Raw genomic sequence first — 25,333 nt, 5'->3', positions numbered from 1 at the left:
TATGTATATATGTTATTTTGCGCAGCCACGCCGCCGTGTAGCAGTAGTCCTGCTGTAGAGCGGTCAGGAAACAGTTAAATACAGATTTCATTAATTTACGGGTGTGGGGGTGTGGCTTCTGAGAAGGGGTGGAGCTTGAGTGTGCAGTAAGTTTGCAAGCTTGTGTTTGATTTTCTGACATTTAGATGGGTTACCATGGCGACTCCCCCTGACTTGTATACTGAATGTCACTTTTGCAGCTACTATTGATGTGAAGAGGAATATTTTCGACCTTTGTACGGACACAAAGGATTGCTACCTGGCTGTGATCGAGGTGAGATGGGACGATCCAGGAATATGCCCGACACACTTGGCATCCAGGGATGGACCTTTATACAGGAATGCAGCTTACTCCTTCCTGGGTGCTTGGTTTAGGTGTGGGGGCGGGGGGGGTGACAACTCTCCCGGAGAGGTGTGGGCCGGTCGTAGCCGTTAGCTGATCCCTGGAAGCCAACATAGCCAGACATTTATTACACACAGTGCAGTCCCATCTCCATATACCTTACACTGCATCACCCATCAGGAGCCATCAGTTGTGGGAGCTGAAACCTTTTATGTTAGACTCCAGAGAGAGAGATATCACCCCCCCCAAATCATTAGTAAGACCTCATCTGGAATATGCAGTTCAGTTTTGGGCTCCAATTCACAAAAGAACATTGGGGAACTGGAGGAAGTACAGAGAAGGGCAACCAAACTGATACGAGGCATGGAGGAGATCAGCTATGAGGACAAGGGCTCCTTGTCAGGTAAGCTGTATGTGGCCCTGAGAAGGAAGCGGGTGGGGGCTCCTTGTCAGGTAGTCTGAGTGGGGCCCTGGGAAGGGGGGGAGAAGGGGGGGTGTCTCCCTGACAGGTAAGCTGTATGGTGGCCCTGAGAAGGGAGGGGTTGGGGCTCCTTGTCAGGTAAGCTGTATGGTGGCCCTGAGAAGGAAGCGGGTGGGGGCTCCTTGTCAGGTAGTCTGAGTTGGGCCCTGGGAAGGGGGGGGGAGAAGGGGGGGTGTCTCCCTGACAGGTATGCTGTATGGTGGCCCTGAGAAGGGAGGGGGGCTCCTTGTCAGGTAGGTTGTACAAGTCCTAGAGAAGGAAACAGGTGGGGCTCCTTGTCAGGTAAGCTGTATGTGGCCCTGAGAAGGAAGCAGGTGGGGGGAGGAGGGGGAAGGTGTCTCCCTGTCAGGTAGCCTGTATGTGGCCCTGAGAAGGAAGCGGGTGGGGGGGGGGGAGGGTGTCTCCCTGTCAGGTAGCCTGTATGTGGCCCTGAGAAGGAAGCAGGTGGGGGGGGGAGGGTGTCTCCCTGTCAGGTAGCCTGTATGTGGCCCTGAGAAGGAAGCAGGTGGGGGGAGGAGGGGGAAGGTGTCTCCTTGTCAGGTAGCCTGTATGTGGCCCTGAGAAGGAAGCGGGTGAATGGAGGAGGGGGGAGGTTGTACTGTGTCACATGATTCTACTCTCAGTCCTGATTGTCCTAAAGCTACTGAACTGTCACTTCTGCCAATGGCAGTCACCTCTTGGTTCTACCCTCCTCTGCATCTGGAAAGTTCTAGACTTGCTTTCAGTCTCGCCATCACTGTTTGGTAGAAGGGTGGAGTTGGCCTTTCAGCTGTGGGTGGATGCGGGAGGAATGATCCTGGCATTTATCATCCCGGTCCTCTCTCTCAGAATCAAGGCACAATGGACGCTCTGAACATGGACACGGTGTGCCGGCTGTATGAGGTGGGCCGGCAGCGTCTGGCTGAAGACGAGGATGAAGAGGAAGATCAGGTAAGGGGGGAGGGGGAGTTACAGCTGGTATGTTGGATGGTGAAAAATGTATTTGTAATCACTGCTGCCTTCTGTACAGGAGGAGGAAGAGCAGGAGGATGAGGAGGACGATGATGACGATGATGATTCTGATGATCTGGAGCCTCTGCTGGATGCTGAGATAGAAGAGGAGGAAGAAGCCGGAGAACAGGCAGGAGAGGATGGAGAGAATGACTTCTCCCCCTCTGATGATGAAGAGCTGGCCAACCTGCTGGAGGATGATGATGATGGTGAGGATGGGGATGAGGAAGGACATGAAGAGGACGAGGACTCAGATTTCGACCGAGAGGTGGAGCTGATACTGGGAGACTGTAAGTCAATATTTTCCTATTACCATCATTCTGTGTCCTGACGAGCCGTGCGATGTGTGCAGTAGAGTCGCTGAATGGATAGGCTGCGTTCTCGGTGATGTCATCGCTCTCTAGTGAACGGATAGGCTGTAATATCGGTGATGTCACCGCTCTCTAGTGAATGGATAGGCTGCGTTCTCAGTGATGTCACCGCTCTCTAGTGAACGGATAGGCTGCATTCTCAGTGATGTCACCGCTCTCTAGTGAACAGATAGGCTGCGTTCTCGGTGATGTCACCGCTCTCTAGTGAAAGGATAGGCTGCGTTCTCGGTGACGTCACCGCTCTCTAGTGATTGGATAGGCTGCGTTCTCGGTGACGTCACCGCTCTCTAGTGAATGGATAGGCTGCGTTCTCGGTGACGTCACCGCTCTCTAGTGAATGGATAGGCTGCGTTCTCGGTGACGTCACCGCTCTCTAGTGAATGGATAGGCTGCGTTCTTAGTGATGTCACCGCTCTCTAGTGAATGGATAGGCTGCATTCTTAGTGATGTCACCGCTCTCTAGTGAACGGATAGGCTGCGTTCTCAGTGACGTCATCGCTCTCTAGTGATTGGATAGGCTGTGTTCTCAGTGACGTCATCGCTCTCTAGTGAACGGATAGGCTGCGTTCTCAGTGACGTCATCGCTCTCTAGTGATTGGATAGGCTGCGTTCTCAGTGACGTCCCCGCTCTCTAGTGAACGGATAGGCTGCGTTCTCAGTGACGTCATCGCTCTCTAGTGATTGGATAGGCTGCGTTCTCAGTGACGTCATCGCTCTCTAGTGATTGGATAGGCTGCGTTCTCAGTGACGTCATCGCTCTCTAGTGACTGGATAGGCTGCGTTCTCGGTGATGTCACCGCTCTCTAGTGAATGGATAGGCTGCGTTCTCGGTGACGTCACCGCTCTCTAGTGAACGGATAGGCTGCGTTCTCGGTGATGTCACCGCTCTCTAGTGAATGGATAGGCTGCGTTCTCAGTGACGTCACCGCTCTCTAGTGAACGGATAGGCTGCGTTCTCAGTGATGTCACCGCTCTCTAGTGAATGGATAGGCTGCGTTCTCAGTGACGTCACGTGACTGTATCCCATGCAGTTGAACTTTGTGACCAGAATGTAATTATCTATAATAAAGAAACATTTATTTTTTTTATAGAATATTTTGCTTTTATTTTTGTTACTGATTTCATTCCCCCCCCTCCCCCCTTCCAGCGGACAGCTCCGACAATTCGGATCTTGAAGACGACATCATCCTGGCACTAAACGAATGAGGATCGGTGTATCCGGCGAGCGTACACAGGGTCTTTTCCCCCCCTGGAGTCACTGTGAGGAGCGCCAGAGCAGCCAGGTACGAAGGTGGAGCAAATGTATTTTTCCATGTGACGTCTCCACCCCTAAACGAACACCCTGCGGATCTCGCATCTCATCTCTGTTCCTGCAAACTCCAAGGTGGACATTTTTTTTTTTTTTTTTTTCTCCTTTTGTAAAACAGAGCTCTTAACAGAATAAATTAGTTTTATATAAAAAGAAAAAAAAAGACAGAAAAAACCCACAACCAAAAACACCCAGTGCGGACGTTGCCCCTCCCCCTCCTGACTTTGTGTTCATGTCATTTTCAGTTTTTTTTTGCTTTTGACACAAATCTATTTAATACAGGACGAGAGGGGATATTTTTTTTTTTTTTGTCTCAAACTTTGGGCAGCAAAGTATTTTTATGATGAAATTGTAATATATTCCATAGGAAAAGTGTATTTTTGTTCCTTTTAAAAGTGTGCGTATCTTCTGGGGGGGGGGGATGATGGCGCTGGGAAGGCCTTGGCGGCTCTGTGTGTGTGTGAACAATGGCTGAGAACAGTCTGAAGTCAACCGTTTTAGGATGGTGGGGGTGGACGATGGAGCGGAGGCGATTACATTAAAGCCTGACTCCAGGTTTACTTTAACTTCTTCACGCCGGCCGCGCGCAAATGTGCGGCCTCCCGGTATCTGGGCCTAGACGCCGAGCGGACGCACATTTGCGTTCTATTAAAAAGGGACATATGTGCCGAGAGCGCTCGCGGCCTGCACGCTCCCAGCACACATGTCCGGTACTCACGGAAAGGTCCCGATCTCCTCTTTCGATCGGGACCTTTCCCAATCATGTGACGATGCATCACGGCGGTCACATGACCCTAAACCCTGAAACTCAAAGGGCCGGGAGGTGCCGGTGTGAAGGGGTTAAAACGGTTTTGTTCAGGCCAAGCTGGCCCAATCAGACTATTTCCTTTTCTAAAGTGCTGACAGCGGCAACAGCAAGTAGTAAACTGTATTTGGCATCTGCTGCCGTAACGAAATGGAGTCGGGTTGAGCGTTGCTCATCCATTCACAGGAAGCCTTGTCATTTTATCGATGAATACAAGGCTTCCTCTGAGTTGGAGGGGCAGTTGGGTGATTTTAGCGATCTCAGCCCAATCGGAGGAAGCCGTGTTCAATTGAGAGCATACACTTCCTGTGAATGGATGAGCAGCGCTCAGCCTGACTCTTCTGGCAGCCGATCGGCCTCCATACTCCGACAGCCGATGGGTCTCCGTACTGCTGCCGCAGCTCAGCGCTGTATCCAGTTGGTACTACGTATGTACAGCCCTGACAGCGGCCGCACAATAGTTCAGTTTTGGCCAGCTTGGCCAAAAAAAAAAAAAACTATTTAAAGCGAAAGCAAACCTTGAGCTGGGCTTTAAAGAGAACCGGTCTAACTATCCTATCCAGGGTGCCATGTACAGTGAGGGAGCTGTGCAATCCCAGATATGTACTTGTAAATATGGCCAGCTTGCTTTCACTGAACGATGAAAGTGTATTTCTCGCCAAAACTTTTTTTTTTTGGGTGGAGTCTAGATGGGTTCGATTTTGTATACAGACAAGCCCCACCCTCTTTGTCCAGGGGACCATTGTCAAAGTGATGGGGAATCCAGCGTTTTACCGTTGTCACTGGAACAGGAAGTGAGGGAAAGTTCTTACTCCGGAGAAGGTTTCATCTCACTTCCTGTCATGTTCCCAGTGAAGACCCCTGACCCCCGATAGCCTGTTCTGTGTGGCCTTCTCCTCCTCTTACCAAGTGTTTGGTTTCTGGCAGCTCGGCTCGCTTACCCATCATGCTCCTGTGCAGGAAGAGCTCTCTTAAAGTCTATATAAACCCAGAAATAAAAAAAAAATGTCCATTGCACATTAGAAGAGCTGGTTGCATTAGTTTTCTATTTTTAGGCTTTTTTTCCCCCGGTAATTTCACCCGGTGCTCCTGCTGGTAACACATTTCCTGTCAGGGTGACAACACACATTTGCCATACTGCCTCTATATCGGCCCGACGTAGCCAACCGCGGACGGGGTTGTGTGAAGTAGTAGTAGATACGGATGGACTTCACATAAGTGACCAGCAAATTAAAGCTGAACTCCGGCTGAAACTTTCTAGGCCATTACCTTTAAAATGGTTGTAAACCTCTGAAATGAACAAAGCCTATCCCTCTATAGTGTGTACTTGCCTCACAGCACACAACCTGGGATTGACCGTTTCAGCTGTGCATGTTTCCCTATGAGACTGTATAAAGGGGGGTGTATCCATTCCCTCTATAGTGTGTATTTGCCTCAGTCCAAAGCAGTGAGTGTGATTTCTGTCTGCACTCTCCTTCCTGAGAGTCACTTCTGCTCACTTATTCTGACACCAGGGAATTCCAGGACATGGCCTGACCACCTCCAACACACAACCTGTGATTGACAGCGTCAGCTGTGCATATTTCCTTATGAGACTGTATAAAGGGGGGTGTATCCATTTCCTCTATAGTGTGTACTTGCCTCAGTCCAAAGCAGTGAGTGTGATTACTGTCCTGGGCTCTCCTTCCTGAGAGTCACTTCTGCTCACTTATTCTGACACCAGGGAATTCCAGGACATGGCCCGACCTCCTCCAACACACAACCTGTGATTGACAGCGTCAGCTGTGCATGCTTCCCTATGAGACTGTATAGAGGGGGGTGTATCCATTCACTCTATAGTGTATACTTGCCTCAGTCCAAAGCAGTGAGTGTGACTTCTGTCTGCACTCTCCTTCCTTGGATTCCCTGGTGTCAGTCTCATAGGGAAACATGCACAGCTGACGCTGTCAATCACAGGTTGTGTGCTGGAGGAGGTCGGGCCATGTGCTGGGATTCCCTGGTGTCAGAATAAGTGAGCAGAAGTGTGTCAAAGGACTTGGCCCGACAACCTCCTCTAGCACACAACCTGTGATTGACTGCTTAAGCTGTGCATGTTTCCCTATGAGACTGTATAGAGGGGGGGTATCCATTCCCTCTATAGTGTGTACTTGCCTCAGTCCAAAGCAGTGAGTGTGACATCTGTCTGCACTCTCCTTCCTCTGAGTCACTTCTGCTCACTTATTCTGACATCAGGGAATCCCAGGACATGGCCCGACCTCCTCCTCTAGCACACAACCTGTGATTGACCGCGTCAGCTGTGCATGTTTCCCTATGAGACTGTGTAGAGGGGGATGTGTCTATTCCCTCCACTCGGGCCTCAGATTACACCCAGCTTTGTGCTCTAAATTTTGCAGTGTGTGATGTCAGATCCCCACCCTCTGCCTTCTGAGGCTTGGAAATGCTGTGTAAAATGTGTGTTTTAGGAGGCCGAAGGGCTGGTGGCTAAACAGGTACAACTTATGTCAGAGGGTTTGTTTCACTGCTGTGTATCACCTGAGGCCGGTCGCTTCACTGGGTACATGGAAGGGTTTACAATCACTCTACCATACAGTGCAGGACACAGGCATTCATACACCATGGGTTATAGGCTCGTACCTTCATGTGATGGACACTGGGAAGGATTTTGAGGACACGCCCCCGGGTGTTTCTACTATAGGCCCATCCCACTCTTCAGTTTTTGTTTTTTTTTTTTTTGCTAGTGTCCAAAGGTGACAAACGTCTCCTTCATGGAGAAACCAGTTTTTTTTTTTTTTTCCGTTTTGAGATGTCTGAGTAAAAGTAGACTATTGGACCCCCCCAAAATCCGTGTTAAATGTTTTGTCCCAACCCTTTAACTCCCACGTTTGCTGGACAGCTTGTTCTGTTGACCTGTTGCGCCTGGTCATGCGCACGTCTTGGGTAGCCCAGTGCTGCCATGTTTGTGTCAGGCCAGCAGCCCTTATTTTTGCATTCATCGAGAGAGACCCCCACAGTGCTGTACCCACGTTGTCACCGACCGCTTCCAGTCACGCTTTACCATTGGGAGCTGGTGCGATGGGCTTCTGATCAGGTGATCACTTTGACAGCCAATCACAGTGGTCACATGAGTAGGAGCCACCTACCGGCTTTTGGTGTTAGGAAGTTGCAAATCGGACTTCCTGGCAGGATCAACGGGTCCCTAAACCTCTTACAGGGGGGACTTGGCAAAATAAAAACTGCTAGTAGACTTCATTTTTAAATTTTTCCCAGAGCTCTACCTCCACAGAGGTGACTGGTGACAACCACAAGTGGATTTCCCCTCACTTCCTGTTGCAGCTCCAGGACAGGAAGTGATACCTCAAAAATAAACAGAGGGGTTTCTGATTACTTTGACAGCCAATCACAGCGGTCACATGCAGGCATCCAGTGTTGGAACCCCTAAAAGGAAGAAAGTTGCAAAACAGATTTGCTGACTAGCTCAGTAGATGATAAAACTCTTACAGGGGAGACTCTGCAAAACAAAAACTTCAATTTGGAGACTACGTTTTTGTTTTTGCCCCTGAGGTGGCTGGTGACAACCAAAAGTGAATTTCCCCTCACTTCCTGTTGCATCTCCAGCACAGGAAGTGAAATCTCTGCACCCAGCAAAAATAAGTTTCTGGGCTCCTGATCACATGATCACTGTGAAAGCCAATCACTGCGGCAACATGAGTGGGAGCCACAAGTGGATTTCCCCACACTTCACTTCCTACTCTGGATCTGTAACAGGAAGTGGGGAAATCCACTTGTGGCTCCCACTCATGTCACCGCAGTGATTGGCTTTCACAGTGATCATGTGATCAGGAGCCCATCCATTTATTTTTGCTGGGTGCAGAGATTTCACTTCACTTCCTGTTCTGGAGCTGCAACAGGAAGTGAAACCTTCCACAGTGATCACATGATCACTGTGGTGACATGAGTGGGAGCCACAAGTGGATTTCCCCACACTTCTTGTTGCATCTCCAGCACAGGAAGTGAAACCTCAAAAATAAATGGATGGGCTCCTGATCACATGATCACTGTGGAAGCCAATCACTGCGGTGACATGAGTGGGAGCCACAGGTGGATTTTCCCTCACTTCCTGTTGCAGAGCCAGGGCAGGAAGTGAAACCTCAAAAATAAATGGAGGGGTTTCTGATCACTTTGATAGCCAATCACAGCGGTCACAGGAGTGGGAGCCTGCTGACAGCCATCCAGTGTTAGGAACCCCTCGTCGTAGGCAGGAGTTAAAAGAAAATTGTAAAACAGACTTGCTGGCAGGATCAATGGGTAATAACTCTTCCGGGCAAGACTCGGCTAAACAAAAACTGCTGGTAGGACGCAACATTTTGGATTTTGCCCGGAGTTCTGCTTTGGGAGCCACTGAGGTGGCTGGTGACAACACATTGGATTTCTCCTCACTTCCTGTTGCATCTCCAGGACAAGAAGTGGAGTGAAATCTCTGCACCCAGCAAAAATAAATGGGTGTGTTTTTCACCCTTCCCTACGCTTTCCAAACCTTAAAAAAAAAAAAAGTTTGGGCAATCTGTTCAGCGCCGTTGGCCTTATGTTCATCCATCTATTTAGTCCCCCCCCCCTTTCCACCTCGCATCCCAGCCCCCCCCCCCTGAAAGACAGGTCAGTCATTACCGGAGTACATGATGAACTCCGCCGTGTTCTGTACAGGACAGTCAGTCAGGATTGGTCCACTTATTCCCTAGGTCACGGGTGTCAAACTGGTGGCCTTCCAGCTGTTGCCGAACTACAAGTCCCATGAGGCACTGCAAGATTGACAGTTACAAGACTACAAGTCCCATCATGCCTCTGCCTTTGGGACTCATGCTTGTAACTGTCAATCCTGCAATGCCTCATGGGACTTGTAGTTTGGCAACAGCTGGAGGACTGACCGTTTGACACATCTGGCCTAGAACTTTGATTTCTGACTTGTTCTCAATGTGGATTGCGGCAGCAGTATTGTCTAGGGATGGGGGTGGGGAGCTGGGCCATCACCATCTTGCTCTGACTTTTGTGGTTTTTGTTTTTTTTTTTTCCAGCCCTCTGCTTAAAAAAAAAAAAAAAAAAAAATGTTCATAGAAAATTTCAAAATTTGTTTTACATTTTTTTTTGTTCTCGGTGAATCACAAATCGGAAAACATTTCTGTCCTGTAAAGTGTATTTATTTAAGAAATAAACTGAAAATGTCGGTGTGTCTCTGTTCCTGCAATCTGTGCGCACATTACCGCCCCCTATAGGGCACCTATGGCAGCGCATCCCACGCGTCTATACGGAATGCTGAACGCTGCATCTCGCACGGGGCTGCTGAATATTATTATTATACAGGATTTATATAGCGCCAATGGGTGTGCTCAGCGCTGTACATTAGAGTGGGGGACAGAACATGAGACAATACAGCAACAGACAATACACGAGGGGTGCGAGGGCCCTGATCCTTGGAGCTTACAATCTAGGAGGGAGGGGGTAGAGGTACAGGAGGAAGTGGCTGTGGGGGATGGAGTGGTAGGAGGAGTGGAGGAGATCGGCTGTTAGGTGAGGGTGGGGTAGGCTTCCCTAAAGAGGTGGGTTTTCAGGGTGCGCCTAAAGGTGAGGAGGGAAGGTGACAGTGTGATGGATTGGGGTAGTGAGTTCCAGAGGATGGAGAAGTCCTGCAGTCGGGCGTGAGAGCTGGAGACCAGGGAGCTAGAGAGCAGGAGCTCCTGTGAGGAGCGAAGATTACGGGTTGGGTGGTATTTGGGTATCAGGTTGGTGAGGTAGTTTGGGGCGGCGTTAGGAATGGCTTTGTAGGTCAGGGTTAGTAGTTTGAATTTGATGCGTTGAGCAATCGGGAGCCAGTGGAGGGAATGACGGGGGTGGAGCCAGTGGAGGGAATGACAGAGGGGGGTGGAGCCAGTGGGGGGAATGACAGAGGGGGGTGGCAGAAGTGGAGCGGTTGGTGAGGTGGATGAGTCTTGCCGCTGAGTTCAGGATAGACTGAAGCGGGGATAGTCTGTGATGAGGGAGGCCGGTGAGGAGGGAGTTGCGGTAGTCCAGGCGTGAGATGATGGAGTGAACGAGTAGTTTAGTGGTGTCTGGGGTGAGGAACGAACGTATCTTGGAGATGTTGCGGAGGCGGAGCCTGCATGAGTTTGCCAGCGATTGGACATGGGGTTGGAGTCTAGATTGACACCTAGGACTTTGGCTTGCGGGGTGGGACTGATGGTGGCGTTGTTGGTCGTGATGGAGAGGATGGGGGGGGGGGGGGGGGCAGGGGCAGGCTGGGGGGAAAATTAGGAGCTCGGTTTTGGAAAGGTTCAGTTTGAGGAAGTGGAGCGACATCTAGTCTGTCGTTCAGTAGGTGTGTGATTCGGGCGGAGAATGATGGGGTGAGGCGAGGGGCAGAGAGATAGATTTGTGTGTCATCGGCGTAGAGGGGATAGTTGAAGCCGTGGGAGTGTTTAAGTTTGCCGAGGGAGGAGGTGTAGATGGAGTAGAGAAGGGGCCCGAGGAGAGAGCTTTGGGGGACCCCAACAGAGAGGGGGAGGTGGCAGCGTTATAGGTAACTATCCCATTTCATGGGGTCACAGCTGCATTTTGGTTGGCCTCAAAGGGCTTGGTTGTATCTGTGAGACTAGATGGCCAAAGACACCCCAACCCCCACCAGCACCACCACCACCCTCCCTCCCTTACATCACAGTGCACCCATCTTAGTTGGGGGTTCAGCTGGGAAGCAGAAAGCGTAGGGGCTGGAGGAGGGCTGGAGTCGGGGTGCTGCAGCTGCACAGAGAGATGCAGGATCTGTAGGAGGAGATTTGTCATCCTCTCTTCTGCCAACTGTTGAGGGGGACAGAGACGAGTCTCTCTGTGGCTGCCTAGAGAAGTGCAGCATCTTGTGGAGGAGTTCTGTCCAAATGCTCAGAAAAGAGAGGGGGGTGCCGCAGCTGGCGGAGAGACGCGAGGGCCACATGAAATGTGTTTTGCTGTGAGCTTGCAGGGGGGATTCTTTGAGGTGCATACACGTTCATTCAGATCAATCAGTGAATTTTACAAAAGGAAGCGCTCTTTAAAAATCATACATTTTTATTTTGTATACTTAAAAAAACAAAACAAAAAAAAGCCAAAAACCCCGTATTTCTTAAAGGAGGAGTATGGGACACGCTGAATAATATAACAATTACATAATCTTGAATCTGCTTCTTTTTCGTTTGTTTTTTTTGTTTTTGCTTTTTGTTTTTTTTTGTGTTCTTTCCACCCTCCTTTTGTTCTAGCAGAGAGGCACCTCATCTGTCATGTAGGTCCTTGTAAACGGACTATTTGCTGTTTTTTTTGAAAGTTTAAGTTGGTTACAATTTCAGCAATCCACCCTCTCTTGCTGTACCTCATTCCACTGGTAAGTGTGGCCACGCCTACTGAACAGACACCACCTGAGCAGTATACAAGTTCAAGCACTGTGCTATTGATTGACAGGCAAGTGGACAATACATTAGTGGCATGGACGTGGCTTGATCCGGGGGGAAGGCTGAAACTCCCCAACCCCTCCAGATTTCAGGATGCAGTGACCCTTGAGCTCCTTCTCACATCCCCATACTGTACAGTCTGAGGACAGGCAGAACAGCTCCTCTCTCCCACCTTCCCACACACAGCTCAGATCCATTCTATTACAGACTTTTTGTCTTCACATTGTGTAGCTGCCTGTTATGCTGCAGTTCTCACCTATGAAGTTCCCAGAAAAAATGGCTGTGCAGCATAGAATCCAGCTACACAGTGTGCAGATAGAGGCTGGCTGTAAGAAAATCTGATCGATGCTGAGGAGGAGGAGAGGGGAAGATGTGCTGTGTGAAGCCTTGGGAGTGAGCAGACATTACAGAGCTGACATCAAACAAAAAGTGACTGGTTCATTGAAGGACACGGCTTTTACTGATGGCGGATGAGTTTGATGTAGCCACTTACAGGAGCAGGATGCTAGGTGCAACCTAAATTAAAAGCACACTGTACCCCCATCTGCAGTACAAGAATCAGTATTTCTAGTGTCCTCCTCAGGAGTGTAGGATCTGCTCCTTTTTTTTTTTTTTTGTCTCTCCGTGCTTTGGCCTTCTTTGGCATTGCATGGGCCCTATATACTGTTATTTGCAGCTTTGCGGTGGCCCCCTTTTCGTGGACAGTGAGAAGAATGTCCCTTACATTGGTGATCAGTGAGAAGAATGTCCCTTACATTGGTGGTCAGTGGGAAGAATGTCCCTTACATTGATGATCGGTAGGAAGAATGTCCCTTACATTGGGGGTCGGCGGGAAGAATGTCCCTTACATTGGGGGTCGGTGGGAAGAATGTCCCTTACATTGGGGGTCAGTGGGAAGAATGTCCCTTACATTGGAGGTCAGTGGGAAGAATGTCCCTTACATTGATGATCGGTAGGAAGAATGTCCCTTACGTTGGGGGTCGGTGGGAAGAATGTCCCTTACATTGGTGGTCAGTGGGAAGAATGTCCCTTACATTCATCGGTAGGAAGAATGTCCCTTACATTGATGATCGGTGGGAAGAATGTCCCTTACATTGGGGGTCGGTGGGAAGAATGTCCCTTACATTGGGGGTCGGTGGGAAGAATGTCCCTTACATTGGGGGTCAGTGGGAAGAATGTCCCTTACATTGATCGGTAGGAAGAATGTCCCTTACATTGATGATCGGTAGGAAGAATGTCCCTTACATTGGGGGTCAGTGGGAAGAATGTCCCTTACATTGGTGGTCAGTGGGAAGAATGTCCCTTACATTCATCGGTAGGAAGAATGTCCCTTACATTGGGGGTCGGTGGGAAGAATGTCCCTTACATTGGGGGTCGGTGGGAAGAATGTCCCTTACATTGATCGGTAGGAAGAATGTCCCTTACATTGATGATCGGTAGGAAGAATGTCCCTTACATTGGGGGTCGGTGGGAAGAATGTCCCTTACATTGGGGGTCAGTGGGAAGAATGTCCCTTACATTGATCGGTAGGAAGAATGTCCCTTACGTTGGGGATCGGTGGGAAGAATGTCCCTTACGTTGGGGGTCGGTGGGAAGAATGTCCCTTACGTTGATGATCGGTGGGAAGAATGTCCCTTACATTGGGGGTCGGTGGGAAGAATGTCCCTTACATTGGTGGTCAGTGGGAAGAATGTCCCTTACATTGATGATCGGTAGGAAGAATGTCCCTTACATTGATGATCGGTAGGAAGAATGTCCCTTACATTGGGGGTCGGTGGGAAGAATGTCCTTACATTGGGGGTCGGTGGGAAGAATGTCCCTTACGTTGATGATCAGTGGGGAGAATGTCCCTTACGTTGATGGTCGGGGGGAAGAATGCTCCTTACGTTGGTGGTCGGGGGGAAGAATGCCCCTTACGTTGGGGGTCGGGGGGAAGAATGTTCCTTACGTTGGAGGTCGGTGGGAAGAATGTCTCCCTTGAGTTGAATGCCACTCTTACATTTGTGGTCAGTGGAGAGAATTGTTCTTACAGATACTTAAGAAGATCATTAGTGTTGGTGGTTATTCTTCTGAGAGGCAGAAATTGTTGCTTTCTAAAGGGACTCCTATCAATGCCAGAAGAACGCTGAGGTTTCAACCGTAGGACACATGCTAGAGAATGTCTGCTCAATTCTAATGCCTCTGAATATTTTGTTCTCCATGTACCTAAGAATTGAGCCGTCTTTTAGCTCCGGCGCCGCTCCTGACCAAACCTTTCTAGCTTGTAATGGCTGTTCCTCCTATAATGGCTGTTCCTCCTCCTATAATGGTGACGATTCCTCTTCAGGAACAGAAAGTGACCGGTGACATTCCCTACCTGGGTTGCAGATGGAAACAAAAGACATGGCCGGACTCAACTGTTCCCTAATAAAAGTTTTGACTAGAGTTGTTTTCTTTCTGAAACTTTGTGACGTGTTGTGTATGAGGCGTATCCTGTGAGTTTGATGAGAGGCTCCTCCCCTGCAGAGCAGAGGCGATAGGTTGTCCCTCTAGACGCAGAAGAAGACAACTTTGAGTACCTCTCATGGCACTGCTTGAGAAGAAACTGGTCGTTATAGAGAGACCTGAGTTGCTGACCATCTTTTCCTGAAACAACATCTTGCACGGCTGTCGGGTGGAACGTCTGCTTTCAGTAGCCCAGATAAGGACTTCTGCCTCTTCTGTGCCTTTCCTGATCCACACACGTGTTCCATGATGGTGAGTTGGGTTCTCTCAGCAGGGGGATGGTGGGGGGTGAAGGTGTTGTCTGGTGCCTGAGTCCACTGCACTTGTCATTAAACTATTTTCAGAGGGGTGCATTTCCTGGATTGGTTTTCCTGGGTTGGCAGCTCTTGCGGGTTTAGATTTAATAAAGATCGGAACCAAAGGTCCAATGAGCTTCGTGCATCCAAATCAATAAAAATGATACAGTTGTGTGGAAGTGAAAGCGTCTTTACAGAGCCCAGGAGAGGGTGGTATCCAAGGGCCCCCATGGTCAGTGGCAGGGCTATGTGTAAGAAGGGAGCTCCCAATTGCATCCCCCTGTGTGAAGGGGACTCACCCGCCGGATGTTGGAATATGGTGGCATCCTCATGGCTCAAGGTAATGGGTTTTGGGGACTCTTCCTCTTTGTCAAGCCCGAATGTCACATGAAGGACAGAGATTTATATGGTCGCTGGTGACAATCAGGTGCTCACATGTCAGTGTGTGTATAAAAGTGTTAGACGGGTGTGAAGAAATGCTGCAAAATAAGAATGTTTTCAGAAATACCATATATTTTGCTCTATAAGACGCACCTAGGTTTTAGAGGAGGAAAACCAGAAAAAAATATTCTGAACTAGACTGCAGACACACTACAGGAGCTGACCAGAGACTGCGGCCACAGTAGAGGAGATGACCGGAGACTGCGGCCACAGTAGAGGAGATGACCGGAGACTGCGGCCACAGTAGAGGAGATGACCGGAGACTGCGGCCACAGTAGAGGAGATGACCGGAGACTGCGGACGTAGTACGGGAGATGACCGGAGACTGCGGACGTAGTACGGGGGATGACCGGAGACTGCGGACGTAGCACGAGGGATGACCGGAGCCTGCGGACGTAGCACGGGAGATGACCGGAGACTGCCGACGTAGCACGGGAGATGACCGGAGACTGCGGACGTAGCACGGGGGATGACCGCAGCCTGCGGACGTAGCACGGGGGATGACCGGAGACTGCGGACGTAGCACGGGGGATGACCGGAGACTGCGGACGTAGCACGAGGGATGACCGGAGCCTGCGGACGTAGCACGGGAGATGACCGGAGACTGCCGACGTAGCACGGGAGATGACCGGAGCCTGCGGACGTAGCACGGGAGATGACCGGAGACTGCGGACGTAGCACGGGAGATGACCGGAGACTGCGGACGTAGCACGGGAGATGACCGGAGACTGCGGACGTAGCACGGGAGATGACCGGAGACTGCGGACGTAGCACGGGAGATGACCGGAGACTGCGGACGTAGCACGGGGGATGACCGCAGCCTGCGGACGTAGCACGGGGGATGACCGCAGCCTGCGGACGTAGCACGGGGGATGACCGGAGACTGCGAACATACTACGGGAGATGACCGGAGACTGCGGAAACAGTACAGGGGATGACCGGAGACAGGTACCCGCTCCCACTTCCTCCCTCCCCCTCTTCTGGGACACGTGACAGGTCCCAGAAGACTGCCGGACCATTCACAAAGTGCAGTGCTTCTCGCGCATGCGCAGTGGGCACCTGGCTGTGAAGCCGCAAGCACACTAAAGATGCCGGGGAGAGAAGTCGGTGAGGACACTGCTGGACCGAGGAACAGGTAAGGTTCTGCTACAGAGAAGAGCCGAGTGGCTGGACCGGTATTCTGACACGGCGGGAATACCGGACCGGCTGCTGCACATTCGCTCCATAAGACGCACAGACATTTTCCTCCGTGTTTTGGGGAGAAAAAAGTGTGTCTGATGGAGCGAAACATACCCTATATATTTTTTTTATTTTTATCAATTTGCGCAATGTGGTGTGAGTGCACAGAAGAAAAATCTAATTCAGATCAATATTTGGTGTGACTATCCTTTTGGCTTCAAACCAGCACTGATTCCTACACTAGGTAGGGATTTTGTGGGATTAGACTCAGGTCTATGGTTAACCAATTATACCAAGCAGGTGCTAATGATCATCAATTTCATATGTCGGTTGAAACAATCATTAACTGAAACACAAACAGCTGAGTAGGAGGCATAAAACTGGGGGAGGAACAGCCAAACTCTGCTACCAAGGTGAGATTGTGGAAGACAGTTTGATGTCACAGGTTATACACCATGGCAAGACTGAGCCCAGCATAAAAGTGGGGGAGGAACAGACAAACTCTGCTACTAAGATGAGGTTGTGGAAGACTGGATGATGTCATAGGCCATGGCAAGACTGAGCAAAGCATAAAAGTGGGGGAGGAACAGATAAACTCTGCTACTAAGATGAGGTTGTGGAAGACTGGATGATGTCATAGGCCATGGCAAGACTGAGCACAGCATAAAACTGTGGGAGGAACAGACAAACTCTGCTACTATGGTGAGGTTGTGGAAGACTGGATGATGTCATAGGCCATGGCAAGACTGAGCATAGCATAAAAGTGGGGGAGGAACAGACAAACTCTGCTACTAAGATGAGGTTGTGGAAGACTGGATGATGTCATAGGCCATGGCAAGACTGAGCACAGCATAAAACTGGGGGAGGAACAGCCAAACTCTGCTACTATGGTGAGGTTGTGGAAGACAGTTTGATGTCACAGCTCATACACCATAGCAGATTGAGTACAGAAACAAAACACAAGGTAGTTGTACTGCATCAGCAAGGTCTCTCCCAGCAAAGATTTCAAAAACTTGGGTTTCAAGAAGTGCTGTTTAAGCTCTTTTGAAGAAGCACAAAGAAAACAAATTAAAAAAAATCCCAATACGTGTGAATTAATTGGTTGACGTGCAAGTTATAGCATCTACAAATGGCCATATATAGACTGGGATTTTTTTTTTCAATAGTAATGGCGGCAATCAGCGACTTATAACGGGACTGCGGCGGGCATTCTGACATTGGGGGGGGAACTGATGTGGTTCACTGACACCTCCAGTGCCACCAATACAGTAATCAGTGCAAAAAAAAAAAGCACTGACAGGGCACTAATGGCACTGGGCAGGAAGGGGTTAACATGGGGTGGCGATCAAAGGGTTAACTCTGTGCTGTTTTACATACTGGGCTGTGTTTGTGCTTCACTGTATGCATGCTGCTATGCAGAGCCACACAAAGCAGGGTGCAGGAGCTGACGGAGGAGAAATTGTTTGTTTACAAACAGTCCTCCTCCCCGTCGGAGATCCTCGGCCATCACCAGGCTCGGCGAGTAATCACCGGCTGGGACCCCGTGACTTGACAGCCGCGGGCACCTGCCCCCCTGCCCAGAAATGCAAAATCATGTATATATGTGATTTTGCGCACCCGGGCCGCCCTGTAGCAGTATTTCCACTATAAGGCGGTCGGGAAAGCGGTTAATCGATAAAAAAATAAACTGTTAACACTTCGATTTCTGGAAACGTTCTTCATTTACAGCATTTCTTCACACCTGCCTAAGACTTTTGCACAGTACTGCCTGCACTAAATATATAAAAGGGTGCGTACCGGAGGAGAAATACGCGGCTAAAAGGAGGAGGAGATTCGTCAACAGCAAGAGATGTGACACAAGAAATCCCTTTACAAATAAACTTAAAAAAAGGGGGGGGAGGGGGGGGACACTGAGATGACTGATGGATGTAGAATAAATCAAATGGGATAATAATATAAAGACTTCTAAACCTGAATGGAAGAGCGTCCTGACTGATCGTCCCCGCGCGGATAAAGGAGAACCAGGACTGTGCGAGTTATGGTAGTGATGGCTAGCTAGTCCGCTAGTAATGTACAGCGCTGAGCGAACTATTGGCGCTTTATAAATACTGTATAATAATAATAATATAATAACTAAAAACCACCATATATAAATAAATAGAAGAGATTGTGAATGAGAAGCAACAAGTGAGTGAAGGAGAGGAGAGAGAAGGAAATGAGAGAGGAGAGAGAGAAGGAGATGAGAGAGGAGAGGAGAGAGAAGGAGATGAGAGAGGAGAGAGAGAAGGAGATGAGAGAAGGAGAGGAGAGAGAAGGAGACGAGGAGAGAGAAGGAGAGGAGGAGACAAGAGAAGGAGAGGAGAGAGAAGGAGAGGAGAAGAGAGAGAAGGAGAGGAGAGAGAAGGAGATGAGACGAGAGAGAAGGAGACGAGAGAGAAGGAGACGAGGAGAGAGAAGGAGAGGAGGAGACAAGAGAAGGAGAGGAGAGAGAAGGAGAGGAGAAGAGAGAGGAGGAGAGGAGAGAGAAGGAGACAAGAGGAGGAGAGAGAAGGAGAGGAGAGAGAAGGAGACAAGAAAGGAGAGAGAAGGAGATGAGAAGAGAGACAAGGAGAGGAGAGAGAAGGAGACAAGAGATGGAGAGGAGAGAGAAGGAGACGAGAGAGGAGACGAGAAGAGAGAGAAGGAGACGAGAGAGGAGAGAGAAGGAGACGAGAAGAGAGACAAGGAGAGGAGAGAGAAGGAGACAAGGAGACAAGAGAAGGAGAGGAGAGAGAAAGAGACAAGAGAAGGAGAGGAGAGAGAAGCAGACGAGAGAGGAGACGAGAAGAGAGAGGAGACGAGAGAGGAGAGGGGAGAAGGAGAGGAGAGAGAAAGACGAGAGAGAAAGAGAGGAGAGAGAAGGAGAGGAGAGAAGAAGAGACGAGAGAGAGGAGAGAGAGAGAAGTTTCCGTTGTAGTGAGAAGGAGACGATGTTACCGGAATTGCGACATGGTGATCGCAGCAAGGCCGGAAGAGGGTTCCGGAGACACGTGATGGAGACACCAGGCGGGGAGATGGAACCACCTGGGGAATCCAACAGGAAATACAACTACAAATAGCCTCAGAGCTGAGAACAATGAAAAGGTCAGACTGGGAAGCCGAGACTCCAAACTGTCCAGCATGAGGACCGCATTGGAGGTTTTATAAATATTTGGGGGCTGAAATAATCCCCATCAGAGTTCCCCCTTACATCAAAGTCAGCGTTAGAGTCTCCCAGTACCAGGCTTCCCGTCAGAATCCCGACTTACTTCAGAGTCCCCATTATACCCCCTTACATCAAAGTCCCCATCTGATTCCCTGCCCCGTACATCAGTGCCCCCCTTACTTCAGGGTCCCCATCAAAGTCCCCCCCATACATCAGTGTCCCCCCTTCGGGTTCCCATCATAGTTCCCCCCCTTTACTTCGGGGTCCCCATCATGGTAACTCCTTCAGAGTCTCCATCATAGTCCCCCTTCAGGGTCCCCATCAAACCCCCCCTTACATCAAAGTCCCCATCTGATCCCCCCCGTACATCAGCATCCCCCTTACTTCAGAGTCTCCATCATAGTCCCCCTTCAGGGTCCCCATCATACCCCCCTTACATCAAAGTCCCCATCTGAGTCCCCCCTTATTTCAAGGTCCCCATCATGGTCCCCTCTTCAGGGTCTCCATCATACCCCCCCCCATACATCAAAGTCCCCATCTGAGTCCCCCCCCCACCCTGTATATCTGCATCACCATCAAAGTCCCCCTTACTTCAGGATCCCCATCATGGTCCCCTCTTCAGGGTCTCCATCATACCCCCCCATACATCAAAGTCCCCATCTGAGTCCCCCCCCACCCCGTACATCTGTATCCCCATCATGGTCCCCCTTACGTTAAAGTCAACCCCCCCCCCCCCCGTACATCGCCCTCCCCATCAGTGTCCCCATTACAGGGTCCAGGTGTGGGTTGGACGAGGCTGAAGCACAGACCACAGGCCGCCTCTGTGCAGGTTGAGGATACAGCACTGACCCTTGCTGAGGGCCGGATGTGGCCCACGGGCCGTAATTTGGAGAGTCACAATAGTATACTACAACCCCGAATGTACATCACAGGAAATAAACATCTCTGGGAGAAAAGATACAAAGTAACCATTCTGGAGAACGCTGGAGGGAATTCACAAATCATCAGAGATCCTGTAGTAGCAAAGGTTCCATTGATTTCCTCCGGCGTTCTCTGCAGTTGTTACATTGTATCTTCTCTAAGATACATTGTTTCCTATGATCCTCGGCTCCCTCTGGTGGCCATGATGTGGTATTGCCCTGATTAATTCCTGTCACCAATGTATCTTCATTCCCGTCCACCATGTTTGAAGAACATTCAACCAGTAGAGAAAACACTTCGCCTCGTTCTCACAACAGCCGGTTCGTTCACACAAAACGAATATATTATAATTAAATATAACTGACAATTTGCTTTCCCAAAATTCCCCTCCCCCTCCCCCCATCAAACTGTTTTCTTTCTGCCAGCAAATTAAATTTAAACCATTTAAGCTCCAGAAGCTTTTACCCCCTTTGTGACCAGAGCATATTTTTTTTTCTTGCTATTCAGCACTGCGCTACTTTAACTGGTAATTGCTTGGTCATGCAACGTTGTACCCAAATGAAATGTATATCATTTTTTTTTCTCACACAAATAAAGATTTATTTTGGTAGTATTTAATCACCACTGGGGTTTTTATTCTTTATATTTTTTATTATATAAATGAAAAAAGACTGAAAATTTTGAATACAATTTTTTTTTCTTTCTGTTATAGAAAATCCAATAAAAAAATAAAAAAAAATAAAATGTCCTCAATTTTTGATCAAAAAATAAAAATAATCAAATTCCTTTATATTTGTTGGCCAAAATGTATTCTGCTCTATGTCTTTGGTATAAAAAAAATCCCAATCATTGATTGGTCTGTGTGAAAATTACAGCGTCTACAAACTACGGGATATATACTGGAATTTGTATTTTTTAATTTTTATACTACTAGTGATCAGCGACTTATAGAGGGACTGACACTGGGTGGGGACTGACTAACTGCCACTGACATCACCAGGGACACTAATGCAGCGATCAGTGACAATAATATTACTATTATTACTTATTATTACTGCTAATACTATACTATTTTTATTATATAAATGAAAAAAGACCAAAATATTTGAAAAAAACAATGTTTTTTAACTTTGTCCTATAAAAGATATTCAATAAAAAATAAAATAAATAATCAAATTCCTTTATAATTTTTGGCCAAAATATATTCTGCGCCATGTCTTTGGTATAAAAAAAAATCCCAATCATTGATTGGTCTGTGTGAAAATTACAGCGTCTACAAACTACGAGATATATACTGGATTTTTTTTTTTTTTTTTATATACTAGTAATGGCAGTGATCACCGACTTATAGGGAAGACTGTGATAGTGCGGCGGGCAATCTGACACTAACTGACACTCGGTGGGAAATGACTGACACTGAAATCTCCAGGGACACTAATACTGCGATCAGTGATAATAATATTGCTATTATTACTACTAATACTATACTATTTTTATTATATAAATTAAAAAAGACCAAAATATTTGAAAAAAAAAATATTTTTTAACTTTGTCCTATAAAAGATATTCAATAAAAAATAAAATAAAAAAATATAATTCCTTTATAATTTTTGGCCAAAATGTATTCTGCTCCATGTCTTTGGTATAGAAAAAAAAATCCCAATCATTGCGTATTGATTGGTTTGTGTGAAAATTACAGCATCTACAAACTACAAGATATATACTGGAATTTTTTTTTTCTTTAATTTTATAATAGTAATGGCGGTGCTCAGAGATCTATAGGGGTCCCCCCTATCCAGTCCCTGTGATAGTGCGGCGGGCAATCTGACACTATCTGACACTGGGTGGGAAATGACTGACACTGAAATCTCCAGGAACACTAATACAGCGATCAGTGATAATAATATTACTATTATTACTACTAATACTATACTATTTTTATTATATAAATGAAAAAAAAAACATTTGAAAAAAATAACTTTTTTTTTTACTTTGTCCTATAAAAGATATTCAATAAAAAATCTAATTCCTTTATAATTTTTGGCCAAAATGTATTCTGCTCCATGTCTTTGGTATAGAAAAAAAAATCCCAATCATTGCGTATTGATTGGTTTGTGTGAAAATTACAGCATCTACAAACTACAAGATATATACTGGAATTTTTTTTTTCTTTAATTTTATACTAGTAATGGCGGTGCTTAGAGACCTATAGGGGTCCCCCCTATCCAGTCCCTGTGATAGTGCGGCGGGCAATCTGACACTATCTGACACTGGGTGGGAAATGACTGACACTGAAATCTATAGGGACACTAATACAGCGATCAGTGATAATAATATTACTATTATTACTACTAATACTATACTATTTTTATTATATAAATGAAAAAAAAACATAATATTGGAAAAAAAAAACTTTTTTTTTTTTACTTTGTCCTATAAAAGATATTCAATAAAAAAATAAAATAATCAAATTCCTTTATAATTTTTGGCCAAAATGTATTCTGCGCCATGTCTTTGGTATAAAAAAAAATCCCAATCATTGATTGGTCTGTGTGAAAATTACAGCGTCTACAAACTACGAGATATATACTGGAATTTTTTTCTTTTTTAATTTTCACACTAGTAATGGTTGTGATCAGCGACCTATAGGGAAGACTGTGGTAGTGCGGTGGGCAATCTGACACTAACTGACACTGGGTGGGAAATGACTGACACTGAAATCTCCACTGCGATCAGTGATAATACTATACTATTTTTATTATATAAATGAAAAAAAAAACATAATATTGGAAAAAAAAAAATTTTTTTTTACTTTGTCCAATAAAAGATATTCAATAAAAAAATAAAATAAATAATGAAATTCCTTTATAATTTTTGGCCAAAATGTATTCTTCTCCATGTCTTCGGTATAGGAAAAAAAATCCCGATATCGGCGCGAAACCTTCAGGCTTCATGAAGAGGAAGTTCATCCTTCAGCCGGGGTTCACAGTGCGGTTCATCGCATTTGATTCACGCAGGAGCCGCAGCGCATCCCTGTGCAAATCACATGCGACATATATTTTGTACGGTTCGAATCGCACCCTATCCGCACCAAAAAGGCGCAGGACCCTTTTTTGGGTCCGCACTAGAATCAGTTCGCACGGGTATTCACATCCATAGGATCCGATTCTGCACATCGCACCGCGTTTTGCGGACCGATTTCGGGGTGTTGTTAACTTAACATTCACACCCGCAGCGGTTCGCATGAATGGGGTGCGATTCTGATGCGGTGAGGAATTCGCTGAGAATTCGGCAGCGCATCAGTGTGACCCGGGCTGAGTGTCTGTGAGACGTTATATTTGCATTCTCTTTGCAGCTGCACTTTGGTTGTGGATCGCCGCATTCTCCCAGGTAATGGTGTTCCCGTCGTATCCAAATTCCCCCCCTCCCCTCCCCCACGGGGTGCGACTTCGGACATGCAAATCTCCCAGCTGTCCCCGGGAAGCTCCCGCAGCAAGCTGAGACAAATGCCTGCAGAGGACGCAGGGAGCCTCACAACAAATGTCCCCTACGGGCCGGTTCACACCACGTGCAGTCCAGTGCGTTGGTTTCTGCATCAAAAACGCATCAGAACACACGTCCTTATTTAAGGTGAAGGAAAAAAAGAAAGAAAAAATGCACCGAAACGCATAAAAAATGCGCAAACACATCTGGACTGCGATTCTATAGTGTGAACCGCCCTAGCTGCACCCCTTTTTGTAAAATTTTCCATTGAAAGTGTAACCCCTCCCCGTCCTGAGGATTCCCTCCCTCCCCCTCCAGGGAATTTACCCCTCCCCTTTCCCTCCTAAGGATTCCCCCCCCACCTCGCCTTCCTGAGGATTTAACGCCCCCTCCCCCTCCTGAGTATTTACCCCCCCCCCCTCCCTCCTGAGGATTTTCCCCCCTCCCCCTCCTAAGGATTCCCCCCCCACCTCACCTTCCTGAGGATTTAACGCCCCCTCCCCCTCCTGAGGATTTACCCCCCCCTCCTGAGGATTTTCCCCCCTCCCCCTCCTAAGGATTCCCCCCCCCACCTCGCCTTCCTGAGTATTTAACGCCCCCTCCCCCTCCTGAGGATTTACCCCCCCTCTCCCCCCTGAGGATTTTCCCCCCTCTAAGGATTCCCCGCCCACCTTCCCCTCCTGAGGATTTTCCCCCCTCCTGAAGATTCCCCCCCACACCTCGCCTTCCTGAGGATTTAACGCCCCCTCCTGAGTATTTACCCCCCCTCCCTCCTGAGGATTTTCCCCCCTCCCCCTCATAAGGATTCCCCCCCACCTCGCCTTCCTGAGGATTTAACGCCCCCTCCCCCTCCTGAGGATTTACCCCCCCCTCTCCCTCCTGAGGATTTTCCCTCCTCCTAAGGATTCCCCCCCCCCCACCTTGCCTTCCTGAGGATTTAACGCCCCCTCCCCCTCCTGAGGATTTAGCCCCCCCTCTCCCTCCTGAGGATTTTCCCCCCTCCTAAAGATTCCCCCCCACCTCGCCTTCCTGAGGATTTAACGCCCCCTCCTGAGGATTTACCCCCCCTCCCTCCTGAGGATTTCTCCCCCTCCCCCTCCTAAGGATACCCCCCACCTCGCCTTCCTGAGGATTTAACGCCCCCTCCCCCTCCTGAGGATTTACCCCCCCTCTCCCTCTTGAGGATTTTCCCCCCTCCCCCTCCTAAGGATTCCCCCTCCCACCTCGCCTTCCTGAGGATTTAACGCCCCCTCCCCCTCCTGAGGATTTTCCCCCCTCCTAAGGATTCCCCCCCCACCTCGTCTTCCTGAAGATTTAACGCCCCCTCCTGAGGATTTTCCCCCTCCCCCTCCTAAGGATTCCCCCCCCCACCTCACCTTCCTGAGGATTTAACACACCCCTCCTTGAAGACCCCGTGTGATGAAACGCGTAGGGCGTGGCCTAGCGGATGTGATGTCAGGACGTTCCTCGGAACTGGCGGCTGTGAGATCGCGGTGTGCGAGGTTCGTCCTGCTTTCCATAGTGGAGGTTGCAGAGGCTGT

At 48.4% G+C, this 25,333-nt stretch overlaps 1 protein-coding gene across 1 annotated transcript; it reads left to right on the top strand.

Annotated features, from left to right (window-relative positions):
* Positions 1 to 244: 244 nt before the first annotated feature.
* LOC149427713 (DDB1- and CUL4-associated factor 1-like) lies at positions 245 to 7,342 on the top strand. Its single transcript, XM_089667748.1, has 4 exons — positions 245 to 313; positions 1,692 to 1,793; positions 1,873 to 2,143; positions 3,372 to 7,342. The coding sequence occupies exons 2-4, from the start codon at positions 1,704 to 1,706 to the stop codon at positions 3,428 to 3,430; spliced, it is 420 nt and encodes a 139-aa protein (XP_089523874.1). The 5' UTR covers positions 245 to 313; positions 1,692 to 1,703; the 3' UTR covers positions 3,431 to 7,342.
* Positions 7,343 to 25,333: the final 17,991 nt, after the last annotated feature.

The sequence above is a fragment of the Staurois parvus genome, unplaced genomic scaffold (assembly GCF_062004578.1).
Source record: "Staurois parvus isolate SC_StPar_1 unplaced genomic scaffold, SC_StPar_1.0 ptg003546l, whole genome shotgun sequence".
Lineage (NCBI taxonomy): Eukaryota > Metazoa > Chordata > Amphibia > Anura > Ranidae > Staurois > Staurois parvus.
The sequence above is the reverse complement of the archived record's forward strand: the minus strand, read 5'-3'. Positions and strand labels throughout refer to the sequence as shown.